This window comes from Sycon ciliatum, chromosome 1 (assembly GCF_964019385.1).
Source record: "Sycon ciliatum chromosome 1, ocSycCili1.1, whole genome shotgun sequence".
Classification (NCBI taxonomy): Eukaryota; Metazoa; Porifera; class Calcarea; order Leucosolenida; family Sycettidae; genus Sycon; species Sycon ciliatum.
The window spans coordinates 4,115,159-4,136,828 of NC_088643.1; the positions used below are offsets into that span (position 1 = coordinate 4,115,159).

Here is a 21,670-nt window from a genome sequence, read left to right on the forward strand (position 1 = left end):
GTGAAAGCAGGTCCGAAACCCAGATTTTTCGAATTTTGGTGAGTTTCAGCCCAAATTCGGCCCAAATCGGGCTATCACAAGCCAGCGTTATCATTCTGTCAGAATGGAGTGTAGGTGAGCCAGGCTTCCGTGTCCACATTCTCTGCTTGCTTGTGAGAAGAAAGAAAGGTGTCACTTGAGCTGAGCCATCTTCTTCTCTTATTGCATTCACCGCGGCTGTCTGCAACTTCACACGTGCAGTTTCCATGTCTACATTGCTACTGTAGTTGCTGGCATTGCCTGACAGAGTGGCCGAGAGTGGCTGAGATGTTCTGGGCTATATGGCCGAGATGTTCTGGGCTATATGGCCGAGATGTTCTGGGCTATGCGGCCGAGATGTTCTGAGCTATGTGGCCGAGATGTTCTGGGCTATGTGGCCGAGATGTTCCGACTAGGGTATGTGGCCGAGATGTTCCGGGCTATGTGGCTGAGATGTTCTGGGCTATGTGGCCGAGATGTTCTGGGCTATGTGGCCGAGATGTTCTGGGCTATGTGGCTGAGGTGTTCTGGGCTATGGGGCCGAGATGTTCTTTGCTATGTGGTTGAGATGCGTTCTGCTATGTGCTGTCGATTTCTGTGACTTTTCTATTGCAGATGCGTCTCTTCTGAGCTGCTCATTCGCATACAGCTCTGAGTATTGTGGATTGAACCTGCCACGCAATGCATCGATAACACGAGTGAACGGCCGTAAGCTACAAATTGGAACTCATGTTTGTGTGTGGTATTGTGCACACGTGTGCGAGAGTGCTTGTTTGTGCATGCATGTAGGTTTGTGTGTGTTTAAATGATTTTTTTGCGAGTGCGCAACAATTAGTTAACACAGTAGGCGCACGCTCCTCACCGGACACTTCACAGTTTGTTTCCTGCTCAGAGTTGCATGTACATGTAGCTGAATGGTGACTCTCTTTGGGGAAAGAACATTTTTGAAACAGCTGGTGAGCTCAACTCTAAATGGGCTTTAAAGCAATTGTTCAGAATGCAAGCGGATGTTCAGTGTATTGTGTATGTGCAAATTTCGAACAGGGGGACGGGTTGGAGGGTATGGCGCAAAGAGGTTTTGTTGGTTAGAGGGAAAGACGCAAACGGGAAAAGTCTGAAGAAAAAATTGACTGTCACCACCAGGACTTTAACCAGGGACCTTTGTTTGAGGCCAGCGATGCTCTGACCACTGAGCTAAGGTGTAGCCGTCATCCCAGCAGAGACCGTTCAACATTTTCTTCAGACTTAGAACCTCACGCAGGTTTAGTCTAGTATAAATATGCATGAAGATAAAGGAAAAATCACTGAGTGTGCAGTACATTGTACATAGGAGAGGTGGCAAATTACTTGGATGTGCATTTTGAGTTGCTGCAGATTGCTTGGATATATTGACTGTGCCTTTGAGTACACACAGCCATGGACAATTCTGCAAAATGACAGCATTACATGTACTTGTCAGTGGTACAGGAAGTGGATAGTGCTCGGCAACACTATCGGAGTGCCGTAACTCCCGTACAGTGCTGCATAAAGCAGTGTCTGCGACGGCTCACCGAAATCTAGAACCAAAGCTACTACTCCCCGGGGAAGGTTGGTCAGACCTGGATCTGGATTTATTGAAACAAACGTGCGCCCGTTTTGGATTGATGTCAATCCAGATCTGACCGATCAAACATGTGATTGCACAGCGCTGCGAATAGACCGCTCGGTGTTAGCAGAAGTTTTACTCCACTTTGAAAGTAGTCAACGCAATAGGGGTGAGGCATCCTGCAGCTTCATGACTGAAAGAGAAAAAGTGAGCACGCATGCTCTTTCCTTGGACACCGGAAATTCACAACTCTGTTCACTGTATCGTTATCGACGTTTCGGCAAATCATGGCACTGTGAGGTGAGTTGTGAATTTGCAGCCTGAGTGTCCAGGGAAAGAGCATGTGTACTTACCATTCCTCTCTTTGAAAGTATTTAAACTATATATCACACATGCTGTTTCACGTCCATGCCTCTTCTCCCATTCTCTCATATGTTCAGATCGTGTTCTCAGGCTGGATGGAACCGATGGCCTCAACAGTAGGTGCTGACCGTCTTTGGCTTTTGCACTGGGCACTATACTGGTCATTGGGGCTGTGACTGTTTGGTCAGATCTAAAACTGAATACAGTTCCAGATTGCAGATCCACTGCCGGGACCCCTCATAACCATTTTTTGGTCTTCTTCATTCTGCAGTGTGCGGTCCGGCTATCTATTGTCTGTCTGTCTGTTTGCTTATCTGTCCTGTCGAAAGATATCTGTCTACGTCTGTTTTTTCCATATCTATCTTTCTACGTCTGTCTGTCTACGTCTGTCTATCAACATTGATCTGTTTACGTCTCGCTGTCCATGTATATGTGCCCACGGCTATGTGTCTGCATATGTCTGCCCACGTCGGTCTCTCCACATCTATTCGTCTACGTCTATCTGTCCACACCTCTCTTTCTGAGTCTGTCTGTCCACATCAGTCTGTCCATGGCTGTCTGTTCTTGCACCTCTGCCTCGTGTATCTCTGATTCTCAGCTGCACCTTCAGCTTGCTGCTGCTGCCTGGCTCTCGTAGTTGTGTGTTGTTGTACGCCTGCAGTGCGGTGCTCCAGTTTGAACTAGCCCAGTAAAACATGATGGGTGTGCCTGTGTTTGCCGTCCTTGTAGGTACGCTCAGCACATTCAATTCACTGCTGGCCAAAAATAACTGCACACTCACAGTCATCACAAGAAGGTTAGACTTTTCTTTACTGTGCCGTGTCTGTGTCAGTTCATACCCGTATTATCTCTAAAATAAGCACGGTCCTTTATTTTTTCAATGTACCTCCGCCCCGTGCTATTAATGGAGACGTTCCTTTATTGGAGACTGTTCCATTATTATTTCAACCTCATTTCAGAGGCATGTTGCCATGCCAAATTTATATGTCAGACACACACATTTCAGGGTTTTTCGCCGGTACAGATAATGAATTTACACAGTGTGCTTATAATGGAGACTGAGCACTTTATTTTTTGAATGCCGCCCCAAGGTGTTCTATTATTGGAGACTTGCTTTTATTGGAGACTGTGCTTATATTAGAGATAATACGGTATCTCTTCTACTCTTTGTCATTTAGCCACTCAGGATGCATGTAGTTTTCCCCGTTAAACGAACACGTCTCCAATGCTAGTACGTCTCCGATAGTAGTACATGTTGAACGTGGATCGAAAATATAAAAGGACACATCTCTAATAGTAGTACATGCCAGAATGATGTGATGGGCATTATCGGGGTACATGTACCTGGATCCACCTAGCTTAGTTTCTTGCCCATTTATCACAAGAAACAATAAAGGAACCGTTTCCAATACTAGTACAGTCTCCTTTAGTAGTACAGGGCTGGCTGTAGCGGTGGCTGTAGCGGTGGCTACTTACTATAGAGTAGTTTCGCCTGAATCTTTATTGCATAAGGGGGAACATTATCGGACACGGAAAAGCACAACTAACTACAAGGAGAGCAGAAATGAAGAGTGATTCCAATCGGGAATCACTGTGTAGAGAAGACAGAGAGCGGAATAGACTACGGTGCTGCGTGCACACAACAGCGACCGGAAGCAGCGTGCCCAGTGCGGGATGCCATGTATAGATGGAGCCCGAGGGCAGTGCACTCAGACATGCGTACGCACGCGCACCCGAGTACTGCATTCAGTGCGGGGACTGTGCCATAGAAGGGGAAGCGTTAGTGATGCGCAGCCAGCAAGTGTAGCGGTACATGAATGCATGCGTCAATGGTACAGCAGGCAGGGTGCGGTTCTTACACAAGTACACACGTTAGATCAATGCGAGTGAGTGTAGGGAGTAGGAAGGAGAAACCAGGAGACAGACAATGCTATGCCTAGGGATAGAGTTCTGTCATGATGCTACTCATTACACTACACTGGCCACCTTTGAAAATAGAAAATTACTGTACATTTATTGGGGATACTGTAATAATAATTATGGTATGTTCATTGTATGTTCAATGCCTTTTCCCCAGCAGCACATCAGCCCGCAGTGCGGCTCAAATTAAAATGAAAGTCCTGGTTGGCACAACATCGCTTCCGGATCCCAAAATTGAACTGTAAGTTAAAGCAATAGATAGTATCTTGACATTCGGTGTACTTGTGCCATGACGTGTGGTGGACAGGTTTGCCTATCTACTTTTGCATGTCAAAACAGAGAGGTTCCAGCTTCTTTTGCATGTCTGTCTGTCGGCCTGTCCTTTATCTCTCTTTTCCCTCTTTCCCTCTCTCTCCCTCCCTCTTCTCTCTTCCATGATGTGGCGTTCTGTCATGTCCGACCTCTCAGACGGGAAGTTCCACACGTTCCGGGCTCTGCACTCTTTGCCACAGCAGTCGCTATAGTTGCCTGTGTGTGCTGTCATTCTTTGTTTCTCCTGCTGACCAGAACTCAGCTCAACAGGCACTATATGTTCACCTACCCTCTGTCGTCCTACGCAGGATCTGTTTCCATCAGGCCCGTATCAAATTGTTTACATTTTTCCGAAGTACGCTTCACAGGCGAATGCCTTGTACAGATCACGAATGATTCAGGTATGTACATGGTGTTGGCCTTGGAACAGCTGTAGATAGAGTGGGGTCCTGTGTTTGCTGCCAAGTGTGTAGATAGTGTACATGATGTGCACTCATGCAGACAGTGGAACCAACATGGCTGCTCTAGCATGTGACCCCATTGATACAGGGATTGAATGGAGTTATAACCAGCGTGGCTGACATCACATGATTAATTGATACAGGTAACAGGGTTGACTGGAATTGGAACCATGGCTGCTCTGTGGCTCCGTACTATCGTAACAGCCCGTAATAAGTAGGGGTGAAACGGTTCCATGTTTTTCATGTTCGGGTACCCGAATGCCAGCATAGTTTCCCACGGTTCGGGTATCGGTTCCATGCACTCTTTTCTCCAGACCGACCAAATGTGTCGGTGACAATTATTTTCAAGTTAGAAAACATTTTTACGAGCAAGAACGAGACATCGGAGAGTCCATGTGCGAAGAAGGTACGCTCGTAGTGACCAGGATCGATAGGAGAACCCTTTGGAAGGGCGGTGATCGTAAGGTAAGACATTTTAAAATCTTGAGTAGACTTGGCGTGTACATGTATTTGTACGAGAACGAGATTTTTCGAGTTTCGGTTCGAAATTTGACGGAACGGGTACCCGATTCTTTTCAGCTGACGGTTCCAAAACCGGTTCCTTACCCGAACCGTTTCACCCCTAGTAATAAGGCCCTGGGCAGAACGTTAGTGAAGGTCCAGAACATGGGCGTCAATTTGCGCCTCGGTGCTAATGTGGGCTCAGGCGTTTTTTTCGGATAAGTGAAATCAGACTGATTTTCACATCATACCGTACTACTGCATGTGCAAATCAGGTAATAGCGCAGTGCACTGCACACTAAGTTATACTACAGCACCGTACATACATATGGAGCTGTGCATACACTGCACTGTGTAATGTACACTACACTGCAGTACCGTACATACATATGGACCTGTGCATACACTGCACTGTGTAATGTACACTACACTGCAGTACTGTACATACATATGGAGCTGTGCATACACTGCACTGTGTAATGTACACTACACTGCAGTACCGTACATACATATGGAGCTGTGCATACACTGCACTGTGTAATGTACACTACACTGCAGTACCGTACATACATATGGAGCTGTGCATACACTGCACTGTGTAATGTACACTACACTGCAGTACCGTACATACATATGGAGCTGTGCATACACTGCACTGTGTAATGGACCTGTGCTTTCGTCCATGGGCGTTTACACGGAGGTGGGCTAGAAAACGGGACACGAGTGTTGACATTGGGCCGCACCTGGGCGTGTAAACGGGTAGTGGGCGTCATACTTGGTGGGGCGTTTATACGGGCTTTTACGGTATCCTGTAATAGATGTACACCACCTTATTTCGTGTTGTCCTGGGAAAGAGCACGTGCACTCGCCATTTCTCTTTTGAGTATTTTATTTTTCACTTAAAAATTAAGTTAAAATGCTTCTCGTTGTCTCTCCAGCATGCAAAAATGAGTCAACAAACATCGCTTCACCCCAGCATCCACCGGCTCGATGCATATGCCCTGCTCATGGATGTTCAACAGGTTAGTTAAAATTTTCTTTGTGAGCATTACCATCAAGACATTGGTGCCGAGAAACAATAGTGTTCTGAGTGTTGAGTGTGCACCGCTAGAATTGTAGGATTAAAATAACCGTTAGAAGCGCTGACGGTGGGGTTTGCAATCAATTCCATACTTTACTCCGGAAAAAAAACTTTGTTCCCTGTCCAACATTCATTACACAGTGTTATGTTAAAGGGATGCAACTTTGCAGATACTAGTGTATGAGCGGTTTCTCAGGGGAAGTGACTAGCAACGCCTACGTAGCTGTGGTAGGAATGAGAAGTGAGGATGGCTCCCTAGACTCTTTCAGAAGTCTGCAGGCCCTCCTTTTTGCATTTTTCTCTAAATTTGCAGACCTGTGAGTGGTTTCAAGTTGTCCCAAAGAAGGGTACAGTCAGACCTCGCTTATCCGGTCCTCTTTTAGCCGGATCCCTCGCCATCCGGAAGAAAATCGTTGGTTATTCACAGCATATGTCATGTATAATTATAACATTATACAGTGTGCGTGTTCGATTATCCGGTTCCCTCGTCTATTCGATATTTTTTTGTGGAAAACGGATGTGTTAAAATAGCTATCAGTCACTAGCCAATTTTTTCAAGACATAACCTAGGATTCGAACCCGCGCTATCGCCCTGCATGCATTCCCCCGATACACTTCGCATACATACCTATTCTTCCTAGTTTCTTCACGTTATGATCTTGCATTTGAAAGCCCTATTTGAAGATTGTGGCCAGCTGTCTTTGATGGTACGGGACATGTACGGGATAGCGCCAGGCATGCCGACGGCACAAACACACAAACACGGAATTAAAGCTGTGTGGACCCTGGCTAGCGCCAGACGTTACCGAAGTAACGTCTTTTGCATAGCTACGGGAGTAAAGATAACCATGGAAACGGCTGACTACAAAATGTCAACTATTTACCTCCTGCCCACACCAGCCACACATTCTGCGCTGCAATGTTATCGCTTGAGCTGATTGTTCAGTAGCTGGTGTGGCTAGTGGACATTATAGCGTAACTTGTAGTTCCTTTGCACGTTTCTCTTTTCTATAGAGATCAATTAGAAGACACTACTTGCATTACATAATGGCAGAACGAACAAGGACGACACACACATTCCAACAGCTGTTTTGTGAATTGGCGAGACAGACTATAATGTCGTACTCACTTGATTAGAAGCCGGAGGCTTCTATTTTTTCAAAACCAATTTTGAGGAGGCTTCTATTCAAGAGGGGCTTCTATTCGAGAGGGGCCTGTATTGTTTCATTCCATACCAGTATTCCAATCGAATCTCTAAAACTTTCATATTCACAGCAACTCAGCCCCGAGTTAGTGGACACACTATGCTGACCAGGACATGTACCAACACGAACATGCACGGGGTGTTTTTTGCGCACTTGACCTTCATACATGGCACTAACTGGTCACCCCATGCTTTGCGAATAGTAGTCCGGGCTTCTATTCGAGAGGGGCTTGTATTTTTTCAAACAGTCCTTGTAGGGGGGCTATTATTCGAGAGGGGCTTTTATTCGAGAGGGGCTTCTAATCAAGTGACTACGGTATTTGAATATTGTGGCCAGCTGTCTTTGATGGTACGGTACGGGACAGATACGGGATAGCGCCAGGCATGCCGACGGCACAAACACGGAAATAAAGCTGTGTGGACCCTGGCTAGCGCCATACATGACTGAAGTAACGTCTTTTGCATAGCTACGGGATAATATGTATTTTACTCCAAGGCATAAGAATTATTGTGTTTTTCTGATCCCTGTGCCCATGCACAGATCTTGTTCATTGCAATATTTCAGTCAGGCCATGCAGGGGCTGGACTAACTTGCCAACCACAGCTGGTAATTCCTCTTTGCTTCATGTATCACTCTGACTGCTATGAAGGACACACTCCTCAGTATAACGAGGAGACAGCTCCGTTCCTTTCTGTCAGTTCTGTTTTCATTGGCAGTATTTTCATCCACTGTTTGTAGAGTGTGTCCACGACTGGCCTCTCTGGCCCATGCAATTACTAGTACCTGTCCTCTGAACTTCTTCCAGCTGTAGTACACATCATACTGTGTACGCATCATACTATGTAAACTGTAAAGGCAAGGGCTAGTAACCAGAAACCAGAAATGACTTACTTCTCAAATTACTAGCTACATGCATGTAGAGGGCACTGTCTGAGAAAGCAGGGTATTGTCCAGAAGGCATTCTCTCGTGGTTCACAGTTGCCTGGCCTCCGGGCACGTGTGTGTGTGTGTGTGTGTGTGTGTGTGTGTGTGTGTATGTGTGTGTGTGTGGATGTGGATGTGGATGTGTGTGTGTTCTCCTCTCTCTCTCTTTCCTCTTCCTCTCTCTCTCTCTCTCCTCTCTCTCTCTCTCTCTTCTCTCTCCTCTCTCTCTCTCTCTCTCTCTCTCTCTCTCTCTCTCTCGCTCGCTCGCTCGCTCGCTTTCTCTCTCTTCTCTCTCTATCTCTATCTCTCTCTTTCTCTTTCTCTCTCTCTTTTGCTGTCTTCGAATGTGTAGCTACCTTCCATTATCTTGGACCAATAATAAAGCCGCTGATCAATCAGGTGCAAGGTGGCATTGAACCAGTAATTGTCTTCAGGTCTGAGCATGCTCCAAATGGGTGTTTTCTAGGTTTTATTTTGATGTTGTTGTTTCAAATCTTTATTCTCACGATAGCCAGTGGCCAATAAGAGATGTTGTTGTTGTGTTGTTGTTGTTGTTGTTGTTGTTGTTGTTGTTGTTGTTGTTGTTGTTGTTGTTGTTGTTGTTGTTGTTGTTGTTGTTGTTGTTGGCATCGTTGGCATCGTTGGCATCGTTGGCATCGTTACCGTCTTCCTGGGCGGCTTGATCTGTATTCTCAATGTTATTGTTATTGTGGGTTTTGGCTTTTCACGACGGGTCTCTCGTTATCCCTCGTACGCCACCCACTCGTACACATGGAGCGCTTAGAAAGTGATATTGTCGTGATGCCTATTTCAGAGAGAAGAGGATGAATGAATGCCAACACAGGACACATCTCAAAACACTCGGCAACATGTACTGGTGTGTGTGTGTGTGTGTGTGTTTGTGTTTATCTGGCAGAACTACAGGGACACCTGGCAGCAATATAACTGTGGAAGTTAGATCGGCGTTGACCAGACAACCACTTAGGATGAAAACACTAACTGCAGAGTAGGTTTTTTTCCTCCATATCTACATATCTCCTGTAACTGCCAATCGCTCGTTTGTGTGTGGACATTGTATCGCTCGTTTGTGTGTGGACATTGTACATTGAAGGTGACGCCGATAGAGAGTCACCGACTCAAGCTGCAGAACACGTTCCGGACACCTGTCTGCTAGCAGTGCATGGATGTTTAGCGAACCGTAGTGTCAGAGACGTACAGTGGTTTGGCGCGAACCACGGTGGTGTTGTGGGAGAGCGTTGCCATCGGATGACTGAGCATATTGATATTGGGAAGTGCAGCGTTGAAGAACAGTGGCGGCATTTTTCCATTGGTGTTTGTGCGTGCTCTATTATGTGTGGGGGGGGGGGGAGGGGGAGGGTGGGTAGGGGGGGGGGGGGAGGGGGGGGGGGTTGTTTAGTGTGTAGGGGGGCTGGTAGGTAGGTGAGTGTGTGAGAAGGTGTACATGTATGTGCATGTGCATCTCAACTGTGTTTGTTTCTGTGTGTTTGTTTTGGTTCAGTTCAACTGGTGTCTACACTGTGTCCTCTCTGGTGTCGCTTAACGACACTACACTCCAGACATCTGCATCCTATCTAAGCATCCAAGGTTCGGGTAATCTAACATACTTGACCACTCGCCTGCCACATCTCTATGGTTAGTGGCTACTTAGTGCGTTCACCTGTTCCTGCAGCGACTTTCTTTTACGACTTGTCACCGGGGTGTCTCTTAAAACTACCCACTCTTGTACGGATGTCTGTCTCCCAGGCGATAATGACAGCAAACATGCCGTCACGCTGGGCTTCTGTTACCATGGCTACCAGGACTTGTGATCAGTGCAGCATGTCACTGCCAGTCACATCTTTCACAAGGTAGTCATCAGCTTTAAGTTGACACTTAATCTGGAAATTCGTGAATTTTCAGAGGGGCTCAGCTTCACCTACAATGCAGGAAGTCCTACTGAAAAATTCCGGTCACAACAGGAGAAACTACTCCAAATTACAAGTAGTATGGTACGATGCCTGCAGCTATTGAAAACAGCATGCAATCATTGGCGATTTACAACCCAGGCCATAGTAGCTGGTTGTATACTAGACCAGACAAAGACAGTACAGATACAGAATGGAGAGCACATGCTGCAGTGTGTGTGTGTGTTCTCTGTAGTAACCTTTCTAGGCCACTGTCTTTCCATGCCTCTGCGCTCTGCTCTCTCTCTCTCTCTCTCTCTCTCTCTCTCTCTCTCTCTCTCTCTCTCTCTCTCTCTCTCCCTGCTCTCTCTCTCCCTGCTCTCTCTCTCTCTCTCTCTCTCTCTCTCTCTCTCTCTCTCTCTCTCTCCCTGCTCTCTCTCTCTCTCTCTCTCTCTCTCTCTCTCTCTCTCTCTCTCTCCCTGCTCTCTCTCCCTGCTCTCTCTCTCTCTCTCTCTCTCTCTCTCTCTCCCTGCTCTCTCTCTCTCTCTCTCTCTCTCTCTCTCTCCCTACTCTCTATATCTCTATCTCTCTCTCTCTCTTTCTCTATCTCTTTCTCTCTCTCTCTCTCTCTCTCTCTCTCTCTCTCTCTCTCTCTCTCTCTCTCTCTCTCTCTCTCTTTCTCTCTCTCTCTCTCTCTCTCTCTCTCTCTCTCTCTCTCTCTCTCTCTCTCTCTCTCTCTCTCTCTCCTGGTTGCGACGTCAACAAAAACACTGGTCGGAAGATCCACTTTTCTGAGGTACTGTATGTGGGGCTCCGTTTATTGAGGTGCGTTGAAATTTATTCTCTTTATCTTATTATTTCTTTTCTATAATTTCCCCATATGAGTTCCTATCAGTTGCTGTGTGTTTCGGGGTAAACAAGTTAGTTGTTTACGATAGGATTATATTCTCACTTGGCCATTGTAGGCAAATCATAAGAACCCCGACATCTAAAGGATCCTGCATGAAAGTAGGCAGCTGCAAGATGCGTATCTCGCGCATGCTCTTGCATGGCTACGTAATGCATTACGTGATATTAACGGCGTGTTCACAATATAGAACATAACATCCAACAATAGCTCTATGTACAAGGTAAAAATCATGAATGGCACACGACGGCATGCTAACAATACAGAGACATAGTATCCAACAATAGCTCTATGTACAATATAATAATGGCACCTCAGCTACTGTGACATAAGCGAACAGGTCCATGAGGCCTCTCTGGCCCTACACATCCAGGATTGACCTGGGTGCGACTGCGCGGCCAGACCGTGTTCGATACAGCTGGGCGGCAGGTTCAGCAGGCTGGCTGACGTCACACGGTGACGACGGCTGAGACTGGCTAACGTCGCTCCACGGCGACGGCACGTAACTCGGCGGCTGAGGCTCGCCAATGTCGCTGTGCGTCGACGGCTGAGGGCCTGCGGGACTGGCATCCGGCGGGAAGTGGACCCGCCTCTCTCTGAGGTGGGTACGGTTGCGCCGCACTTCTGTCCCATGGTCAGGCTGCACCATGTATGACCGTAGCCCGTTGGCAGACCGGGTTACGATACCAGGTTCCCACAGGTGCGTGGTCGGGCTGCGGATGCCGACGTGCTGACCAGGAACTAGGGGGCGGAGAGACTGCGCTCGCTGGTCATGGTGTACTTTCTGCTGGTCCTGCTGTTCCTCGAGCTTCTGTCGGATGGCCTCGTCCCGAGTGTCGCGCTGGTGTTTGCGAGGCAGGTTGTCCTGTACCTGACGACCGAACAGCATCTCGGCCGGCGGCGGTAAGCCCTGGCACACTGGGGTGGCGCGAATGCACAGCAGTGCTAAGTGCGGGTCGGTCCCGCTCTCCCTTGCCTTTTCGAGAGCTCTCTTAGCGATCTTGACTTGTGATTCGATAAACCCGTTACTCTGCGGGTGATGTGGCGACGACGTACTGTGGCGGAATCCATATTCGGCAGCGAACTCCGCGAACAGATGGCTGCTGTATTGCGGCCCGTAGTCCGACTTCAGCACGGCTGGGATGCCGTGCTCACCGAAAATCTCCTTGAGGTGCTGGATGATGGCCCTGCTGGTCGCTTGTCCGGCAGGCAGCTTCCGGGTGATAAAGTACTTGGAGTAGTAGTCGGCGGCAATGAGGTATTCTGACCCGCCGAGGTAGAACAGGTCCGTGCCTAAGGTGTGCCATGCCCTTGCGGAATATCGGGCTGCACCAGTGGTTCCTTGGCTTGACTGCTCTGGTGGCGCTGGCACGTCGTGCAAGATGAGACAGTTGCTTCGATATCCTTGTTGATGTCCTTCCAGAAGACGGACGTTCTGGCTCGCAGCTTGGTCTTCTCTATGCCTTGGTGGCTGGCGTGCAGCTTGCTGAGGATTTCCCCCCTCATTGGTGGGGGAATCAGGACGCGACTGCTCTTCAGGATGAGACCGTCCTCGGTGCTCACCTCGTCGCGGAAATTCCAGTACGGGAGCAGAATTGCCGGCACCGCGCTCCTCTCTGATGGCCAGCCACTGAAGATCATCTCCTTCAGTGCTGACATCTCGGCGTCTTTAGCCGACTCCTCGCGGATCCTCGTCATCGCCGCATCGCTGAATTGCGGGAACACGGCGTGTACACTGACGTCGAGGTCCTCAATTGGCTCTGTTTCCTCTGGCGACAGTCGGGATAGCGCGTCTGCGAAACGGAATGTCCTTTCCGGGGCAGTACTTGATGGTCATGTCGTACGGCTGCAGCTTCAGCAGCATGCGCTGTAGACGCGACGGGGCTGCACGGAGGTGCTTGAGCTTGATTGACTCCAGTGGCTTGTGGTCGGATTCTACTGTGAATGACTGACCGAATAGGTAGGTGTGGAATCTTTCACACCCGTATACGACAGCTAAGAGCTCCCGCTCAATATTGGCGTAGCGAGACTCCGTCTCGGTAAGCTTCTTGCTGGCGAATGCAACAGGCTTGTCGTCCTGCAGCAGAGTGGCGCCGAGACCTTTCATGGAAGCGTCGACTTGTAGTGTCGTTGCCTTGCCTGGGTCAAAGTAACTGAGCATTACTTCTGTCGAAATGGCGGCCTTGACCTTGTCGAAGGTGCGCCGGTGGCTGTCTGTCCAGGCGAACGGTGTATCTGGCTTGGTCAGCTCACGCAGGTGCGCGGTCAGCGTACTGGCATTCGGTATGAACGGGCTCATGTACGTGACTAGCCCGAGGAACGTCTGGAGCTCATCCTCATTCTCGGGGTGCTCCATCTGCTTCAGCGCTGAGACCTTCTTCGGGTCGGGCTGTATTCCGTCAGCGCTGCAGATGATACCGAAGAACTTGATCTTGTCCTCTTTGATGCGGCATTTGTCTGGGTTCAACTTGAGACCAGATTGTTCGCAGCGAACCATCATCTGGTGCATGTTGAGATCATGGTCCTCGTCTGACGTCCCGTATGTGACGATGTCGTCTGCGATGCCGGTGACGCCTGAGCACCCTTCGAACGTCTGGTCGATCCTTGCTTGGAAGACATCTTGCGACATCTTGAGGCCGAATGGCATGCGAAGGAATCTGTAGCGCCCGAATGGTGTGTTGAAGGTGGTGAGGTAACTGGATTCGTCCTCGAGCTCCACATTCCAGTACCCACATTTGACGTCGACGATCGAGAACACTTTGGCACCTCTCAACTTCAGGGTGATCTCCTCAATGGTGGAGACCACGTGATGCTCTCGCAGGATGGCGTGATTGAGGTCCTTGGGGTCTAGGCACAGGCGTAGCTTGCCATTGTCTTTGAGGCGGAACACGAGGCTGTTCACCCATGCTGTTGGTTCGCCTTCCTGGATCTTGGTGATGCCGTTCTGGATCATGTCCTCCAGCTCCGTCTTGATCTCGTCTCTCAGTGCGATGGCGTGGAGGTGGCGTGGAGGGTGTACAACTGGGACGACGTTGGGGTCCCCCGTGATGTGGTACTTGCCTGGTGAATTCCCAATGCCATCGAAGCACTTCGGGTATTGCTTCATCAGGCCGTCCTTGTCTCGGATGCTCGCTGGCTTCTCCTGGACAGCGCAGTTCAGCGTGACTAAGGGGCCATCCGTAAATATCGATAGTTTTTTCAATCCGTGAATTTTACAAAGTAACCAGGACCCACCACCCACCCCCCTACTTTTTACGGAATAAAATATTGATGACACATGTACTGTACCTACATAAAATTAAATGTAGGTGGAGTCCATGGAGTCCATACACACGCAGGCATGCGCTCGCCGTGTCATTCATAACTAGAGTACAGCAATGTATTTTGGCAGACTTATGCCAGGAATGTTGTCCAAGAATCACTTGCTCTTCAGCTCATTCCTAATACATCATACCCTTTATGGGCAATCAATCCAGCAAGCACATGCATAGCTGAATACATAAGAAACCATACAGAGTATGACTATAACCCAGCAAACATACTGTTGTTCCATTTAGAATATTAACGCACCCATATTGATGATGCAGGTGACTCAGGTGAATAAGTATTTTGTACAATATCAACAAAAGCTCTGAAAAGCAATGCTCCGGTGCAATGCGTACTATTAAGGCTTTCAAGAAGCCCAGTGATCAGAGTTTGATTGCTCATTTTTTGGCTGCAGCTGGTCTACCCCGCTTCAATGCATGGCCTTCCTGCTTCTTGTGCAGTGTGAGCTGATGGTAGGAAGTGAAGGACATGCCACATCCACCAAACGTGCACTTGTGGCATGTCTTCTTCGCTCCAGTCGGCTGCTCGTCATCTCCAGTGCCTGTCTTCCTCTTCTGACGTTGCTTGGTTCGTAGCTCCGATGGGTGAACAAGGTGATGATGTCTGTCTTCGTCTCGTTTTGATAGGAATACGTACTTGCATCCGAACTCACACACAGACAAGGCCTTCTCAACACCAGCGCCCAGGCTTTCCAGCGGTTTCTCTACTTTCAGAGCCAGGCAGCACTCCAAAAAGGTCAGGTAGTGACCCTCCATGTATGGACTGGGTGTTGGAGTGAATAACCTGCCACCAGCTTCGCGCAGAAGAGAAACTACTCCGGGGGCTGCAGTCTTGCGCTTACTGCAGTGTTGGCAGGAGTCACTCTCACATCGCAGGAACATGCAGAGGTACGGAGACTTGGCAGTGTGGCGACATAGAAACTGGAGGAGCTGTTGCATCTCTTGCAGCTTCACATCCCCTGCAATGGTTCGGAATGATGCCTTGGAGAAGTCCTCAAACACCTGGTGGTCTGTATACTGCTGCTCCGGGTCTGACTGCACACTGATACTCTTGATTGGATGCCCGTCAAAGGCCTTGCCATTCCAGTAACCATTGAGGATGCCAATGGCCTCGTCGAACACCTTCGCCTCTTTGGCATGCAGCTCTTCCTCTCCAAGCCGCTGCTCACTTGGTGGGAGCTCATTCTCCAAGCGGTTGGGGAGAGTGACGCCAGTCAGGGATTGAGACAGCAGCGACCATGCATGCTCAATGCAGTTGTAGGCAGACTGTCCTGGTGCGTGCGTTGCGACGATAAGACAATCAAGCTCCTGATCTCTCCACAGACGGCCATAGGAAAGGAAGTTCGAGATATGTGCTGGGCTTTGGTCAGGGCCGCCATCAACAATCAATGACACCACAGGCTTTTGAGCAAGCGGAACTTCTTCGAATACTGCTGTCAGGTCGAATGCATGCGATAAGCTGGTTGACGAGTGGAACCTAGCAGCTCGGTTGAAGACCACCAATGGTCCAGTTCGGGGACAGACATGATGAAGACGCTGGTGTTTGTCAAGCTTCATGGTGTTGCTGCTGTGTCGCGTTGGTGACAAACTGCGATGTCGACGGCGTTGGTCTGGCTGTTGGCGTGGAGGTGGACTCAAGCTTCGACAGCGTCGCTGGAAACTACCTGGTGTGCTGGACTTTCTGGCCAGGACCATTATACCCAGAGGGTATAATCTTCGAGTTCCTATATGGGAAGTCGTGATCGTGGTACTGAGGCTGATCAGCAGTAGGAAAGAACCTGCCAATCTGATGGTAACGGGAAACTGCTAGCGTGCCCACGCTCACTTTGTTCATATCATCACATGATATAACAGCGCACTCCTTCTCGAACATGGCAGACATCTCCATCACATAGGACACCTGTGAGAAGGCAAAGTGGCTGTCAGGATGCTGTTTACGCAAGTTGTTGTTCTTTCCAAGAACGCGGGCCTTGACAAGACCATGGTACCGAGCTGCATTGATGGTGGATTGGCGCGGGGCCACTAGAAGCTGATGAATTGCCGTCCGAGATATTCCTTTCTCCCTGACCTCCGGCATACGCTTCATGACATGCTCACGGATATCAGTCAGCGATACGCCCATAGCATTGCCAACAGTTGACCGTCGCCGGCTCTGTGCAGAGAAGCTATGGTTTTGAATGTACTCGGTGACAACGCCGACCAACTCTGGGTGAGTTTCGAAGATAGGCTGGCGGCCAGGCTTTTGTTGCGGCTGGTGGTGGTAGACATCTGTATCCACATCAGTCACAGTGACAACACTTTGTTCAACGCCTTCATCTGCCTCGGGGATGTCTGCTTGACCCCCTTTGCCAGCAGCAGCAGGTGCCTCCGTAAATAGAGTGAACAGGTCAGTAAATGTGTCTCCACCAGCTGAGAACGTAAAGTCCATGATGTTGACGAGTACATATTTCCCCGTTGAACTCTGGAACACTCTCAATAGGGGGAAGTGGTCACAGAGTTGCAGGGATACCTTGGCCAGCATACCAGGGTCTTGCGCAAGCGTCGCCTGCATTCCAATGCTGCGCAGCAATGCCACCAACGGCAATGCATTCGTGTCCTTCAGCTGCAAAGCACACGCCAGTAACTGCTCTGACGTCAACGGCGAGCCAAGGGACCTGGACTCCTCCACAGCATCATGGACACGTGCTATGGCATCACTCCACGCCAGGTCTGCGTTGGAGCAGTCTGTCCGGATATCACTGCCAGTGCCAGCCCGCTGGTGCCTGGTCTTCATTTGGTTGTTCCTGGTCTGCAAACGTTGGATGACGTGTGCGAGGTTGCTGCCAAGAACTGTCAGCTGTGCAGTGATGTGGCTCAACAACTGCATCTTTTCTGCGATAGTCGCTGACATCGAGGGGCTGAGCAGCTGGGATGGTGCAATCTTAATTGCAGCCACCCTACGCAACAGATCCCCAAACTTCCTGCAGTCAGTGGACACTGCGGCGATCATATTGGACAGTTGGGAGTTCTTCCACTTGTACTGGGCTCCACATTCGTAAGAGCCCAGCTCAGAGCGGAAACTCAGCCACCGCTTCGAGACTGCCTCCATTTCTCTGAGGAGAGACTTCTGGCCCAAAATATCCTCCGTAAAGAATTCATCCAGCGGTACGGAGAGGTGGACAAAAAACGAGACGACGCAGTTGGGCAAACTACTGGCCGTGTCGGCGGTATTGGCCTGAGTTTGCCGGTCCTCGCCAGGTTCCTGCGATGCAGCGTCCTTCAGGGTGTCGGCGGAGGTGGAAGTCTGTGCGAAAATGCTACTTCCTAGCTTCTGCCCGTCCTTCGCTCTGAGTGAATTGGCCTTTTGGATGATCTCCGACCTTGCCTGCGGGTCTGCGGAAAAAGTCTCCATCCACTGCTTCTGTGCTTTGGTGAAAAACGCAGATCGATTATTGGACGTTTCAACAGTCCACAAGGCCTCGATGACGGCGTAGTAGCCATCGTCGTCTTCACCAGGGCTGTCAAGCTCTTTGAAAAACTTATCTTTTTTTGGCAGCTGTACCAAACAAAGTAGTCTGCCGTGCCATTTTCGTTAGGCAGCTGTACCAAACAAAGTAGTCTGCCGTGCCATTTTCGTTAGGCCACGCTCCACATGGGAACTGTTCCAACCATTGGCGATGTAGCAATTCTTCGATGTGGAGTTCAAATAGGAGCTGGACTTGACCCGGATTAATCAGGTATTGTGATACTTCGAATAATTGTGCAATAATTATACTTGTGAATAATATCTGACAAACTTCCCTCTTTCTTTTGCTTCAAGAGTTTCGATCTCCACTACATTTTTTGGAGACAACAATCTACGTGTACGTGTGGTTCGACGCACGCAGACCCATGCACACGCAGTGCTGGGCGCCAGGTCCGCGTGTCATCGATATTTTATTTACTTTAAATTTCGGCTGCACCCACCACCCAGGTACGAAAATTTCACGGATTGTAAAAACTATCGACATTTACGGACGGCCCCTAACTGCAGGGCTGTCGCTGTCGGGAGACCGATGATAGCAGTGCCAGGGCAGTCCGTGATGTAGAAGTCAGCGAGTAGACTCTTGCCATCGTAAGATCACGGAATAGGACGGGTTCCGCATTGCTTTATCTTGGATCCGCCGTACGCTGTGAGGGTGGTACTTGACGGCTTCACGGACTTCGGCTTTGGGTATCCGTTTGGTCCGACGTGCTGGGGGAACATTTGGCAGAACACTCTCAGCGGCAATATATTGCCCTGGGCGCCCGTATCCACCTTGGCTCTCAAGGTGGCCGGTCTGTTGGTGTTGTCCAGGCTGACATTGAGGGTCGCGACACCTCTCGCTCTAGTGGCGGTTGGTGACGCTCGACGCTGTTGATGATGACGGCGTCGAAATGCAGTGCGTCGAAGCGTCTCCGTGGGCTGGGGCTCCTCTGGGGGTAGCGCTCCCGCGGGCTGGGGCTCCTCTGGCGCCAGCATCCGCGTTGCTGGCCCCTTCCATGTGCCTCGTCTCTCCCCTGCGAACGGCATGCGTTTGCCCAGTGATTCGCCTTCCCGCATTTGTTGCAGGTGGAGCCGTGCGCTGGGCACTTGCTTGGGTGGTGGGTTCGTCCACATTTGCCGCAGTCTGCGTGTCCCACAGATTTGGAAATGGCGTGAACCGCTTCAGGTAGACGGCTGCTGCTGGTGGCGGTGGACAGCTGCTCCATGTGGCGCTGTGTTGCTTCATAAGTACGGGTCTTGTCAAGCGCTTCGTCCAGAGTCAAATCACTACCACCCTCCAGCAGGCGTTCTTACACTTTCGAGTGCTTCGTCCCCACGATTAGCTGTTCTATCAGGCGATCGTTAGTCTCCTGAGCGTCCCTGAACTTGCACTTGGACGTCTTCTTCTTACACCTCGCAAAGAAATCATCTACAGACTCGTCGGGTTGCTGGCGGTATTTCTGAAGCTCAAACCGAGCCAATCCATACATCCTGTACACACACCTTGTACACACTCTCTCTAACGGTCTCTAGGCTACACTGCAATTGATATACATTAGCTCAAATTTTCGGGCAAGGCCCATCATCAGGAATAAGTTTACTGTAGACAGAACAGGGGTTTATATATATGTGACAAGTACTAGTGGCCAAAGTGTGATGGTATAGCAATACCACAGGAAGCGAGATTATAATTCTGTGTGATATGTATGAAGTGAAAATATAGTGCAGTGATAGTGCAGGATTACTAGCGTGAGTACAAAGCAGAACAATACACACTTCTAGCAACACTCACACACATACATACACACACACACAGTGCACACATTCTTGCACAAATTATGGTAATGACAGACATATTTACACATCACCCAACAGTCGCCAACCATTGTCACTGTTCACTGCCGGCTTCCTCTTCCTCATGAATAGTGCCTCCATGATTCTGCGGTCAACGTATGACCGTTGCCTGCGGGCGAGAACTTGCAGATGGGCGAATGGTGAAAACTGCGGTGACGATGGGAAGGTGTGCTGCTTTTGTCGATAATGATCTCCCCATGGCTTTCCCAATGTCGCATTCTTGGCTTGTCTGTAGTGCTCCTCGGTCCTCTTGCGTGTTGTCCTTTCTGTTTCCCCGACGTATTCTTCTTGACAGATGGTACATGTCATGGAGTACACCACATCTTGGGACATACAAGCATCACGCTTCAGACCACCATCGCATGCACGACATTCAGCCGGCCGACCCCGCCGCCTCTTCTCCCTCTGCTGCTGTACCGTCCTGGGGCATTGTGGCTTGCTGAATGACGACGAGACCAACATATCCTTTAGTGAGCGACCGGACGTAAAGACCACACGCACATCTCTATCAAACGACCTGACCACTTGACGAACCCTCCTTGCAAGCTGGTCATTTACGTACGGTACCTTGACAAGTGACGTGTACTGTCGTTTCCCCTTCCGGTGTGGTGTCTGCTGGTGGGGCTGCTCTCGGATGCGTGCGGTTGTCCGTGCGGTGTCGGAGTGTTGTATGGCTGATTGTATAATGCTCCGTGGGTAGTGGTTATCAAGGAGGAGTGCGGTGATCTTTTTAATCCCCCGTTGTCGTCCTGCCTCCGTTGTTGCGTTGTTGACTGCCCTGCGGATCTGGTTGTTGGCGACAGCGATTTTTGTTTCCATTGGCAAAGCAGACAAATACGACAAATGTACACCACTATGGGACGACTTGACAAATAACTCCCAGTCCAACTTGCCACCTGACACCGAGATTGACAGGTCCAAGAAACTGATGGTGTGAGAGTTGGTCGCGTGTGTATATTCTGCGGTGAATTGTATGCGCGGGTGGCGGGAATTGAGATAATCAACAAATGCCAGAAATGCCGCAATACCAAAGATCCAAACGAGTATGCAATCATCAATATACCGACGATACAAGAGCGGTTTCAGGGGATACTCAGACAGGGCACGTGACTCGAACTTTGACATAAAGATAATAGCCAATGGGGGCGCGAGGTGGTTGCCCATAGCTAGACCCTGCTGCTGTCGATAGATGGCGCCGTCAAACTCAAAGAAATTTGACTCGAGGACAAACATGAGCATTTCGCGTATGTCTGATAATGACAGTGCGAACATATCAACTGATTCCTCATGCTCTTCCAATAACTCTATGGCCGCATCGATGCTTTCTTGAATAGGAATATTCGAGTACAATGACACAACGTCCAGAGACGCCACAATACATTCCTCTGGGAGGTTTTCGAGGTTGCGCAACGCCGTCATACAATCTTCAGTACTCGATAAATGTGCAGGTACGAATGGAAGCAACTGCGTAAGAATGCGCTCAAGCAGAAGTGAAATACTGCTGGTCGGGCTACCGCATGTCGATACCACGGGGCGGAGTGGGAGGCCAGGCTTGTGGTCTTTGGGGAGTCCATAGAAGGTGGACATTTGCGAGTTGTGTGGCTTCAGTGCACGAGTGAGTGGTGGTGGGATTTTTCCGGTAGTAATGTCCTCTGCTATCCCAGCAGATGTCTTGTCCAGTTCGTTCACGGTAATGTCGGACCTCTCGTAGTTGACCTCACAGCTGAGCATTTGTTCAATTTTGGACATGTAGTGTGTTTTAGCCATGACAACAAACCCCTTGCTCTTGTCGGACGGCTTGATTATGATGCTTTTGTTCTCACGT

General features: G+C 49.4%; 1 protein-coding gene across 1 annotated transcript in view; it reads left to right on the plus strand.

The window, feature by feature from the left end:
- LOC135810429 (uncharacterized) overlaps positions 1–21,670 on the plus strand; it is a 49,282-nt gene that overhangs the window by 4,618 nt on the left and 22,994 nt on the right. The window contains exons 3-12 of the mRNA XM_065323925.1: positions 634–726; positions 2,044–2,082; positions 2,696–2,762; positions 4,044–4,127; positions 4,454–4,599; positions 6,099–6,182; positions 7,987–8,052; positions 8,723–8,804; positions 9,287–9,376; positions 9,890–10,023. Coding sequence (XP_065179997.1) covers positions 634–726; positions 2,044–2,082; positions 2,696–2,762; positions 4,044–4,127; positions 4,454–4,599; positions 6,099–6,182; positions 7,987–8,052; positions 8,723–8,804; positions 9,287–9,376; positions 9,890–10,023 — 885 coding nt within the window. The remainder of the gene's footprint in view (positions 1–633; positions 727–2,043; positions 2,083–2,695; positions 2,763–4,043; positions 4,128–4,453; positions 4,600–6,098; positions 6,183–7,986; positions 8,053–8,722; positions 8,805–9,286; positions 9,377–9,889; positions 10,024–21,670) is intronic.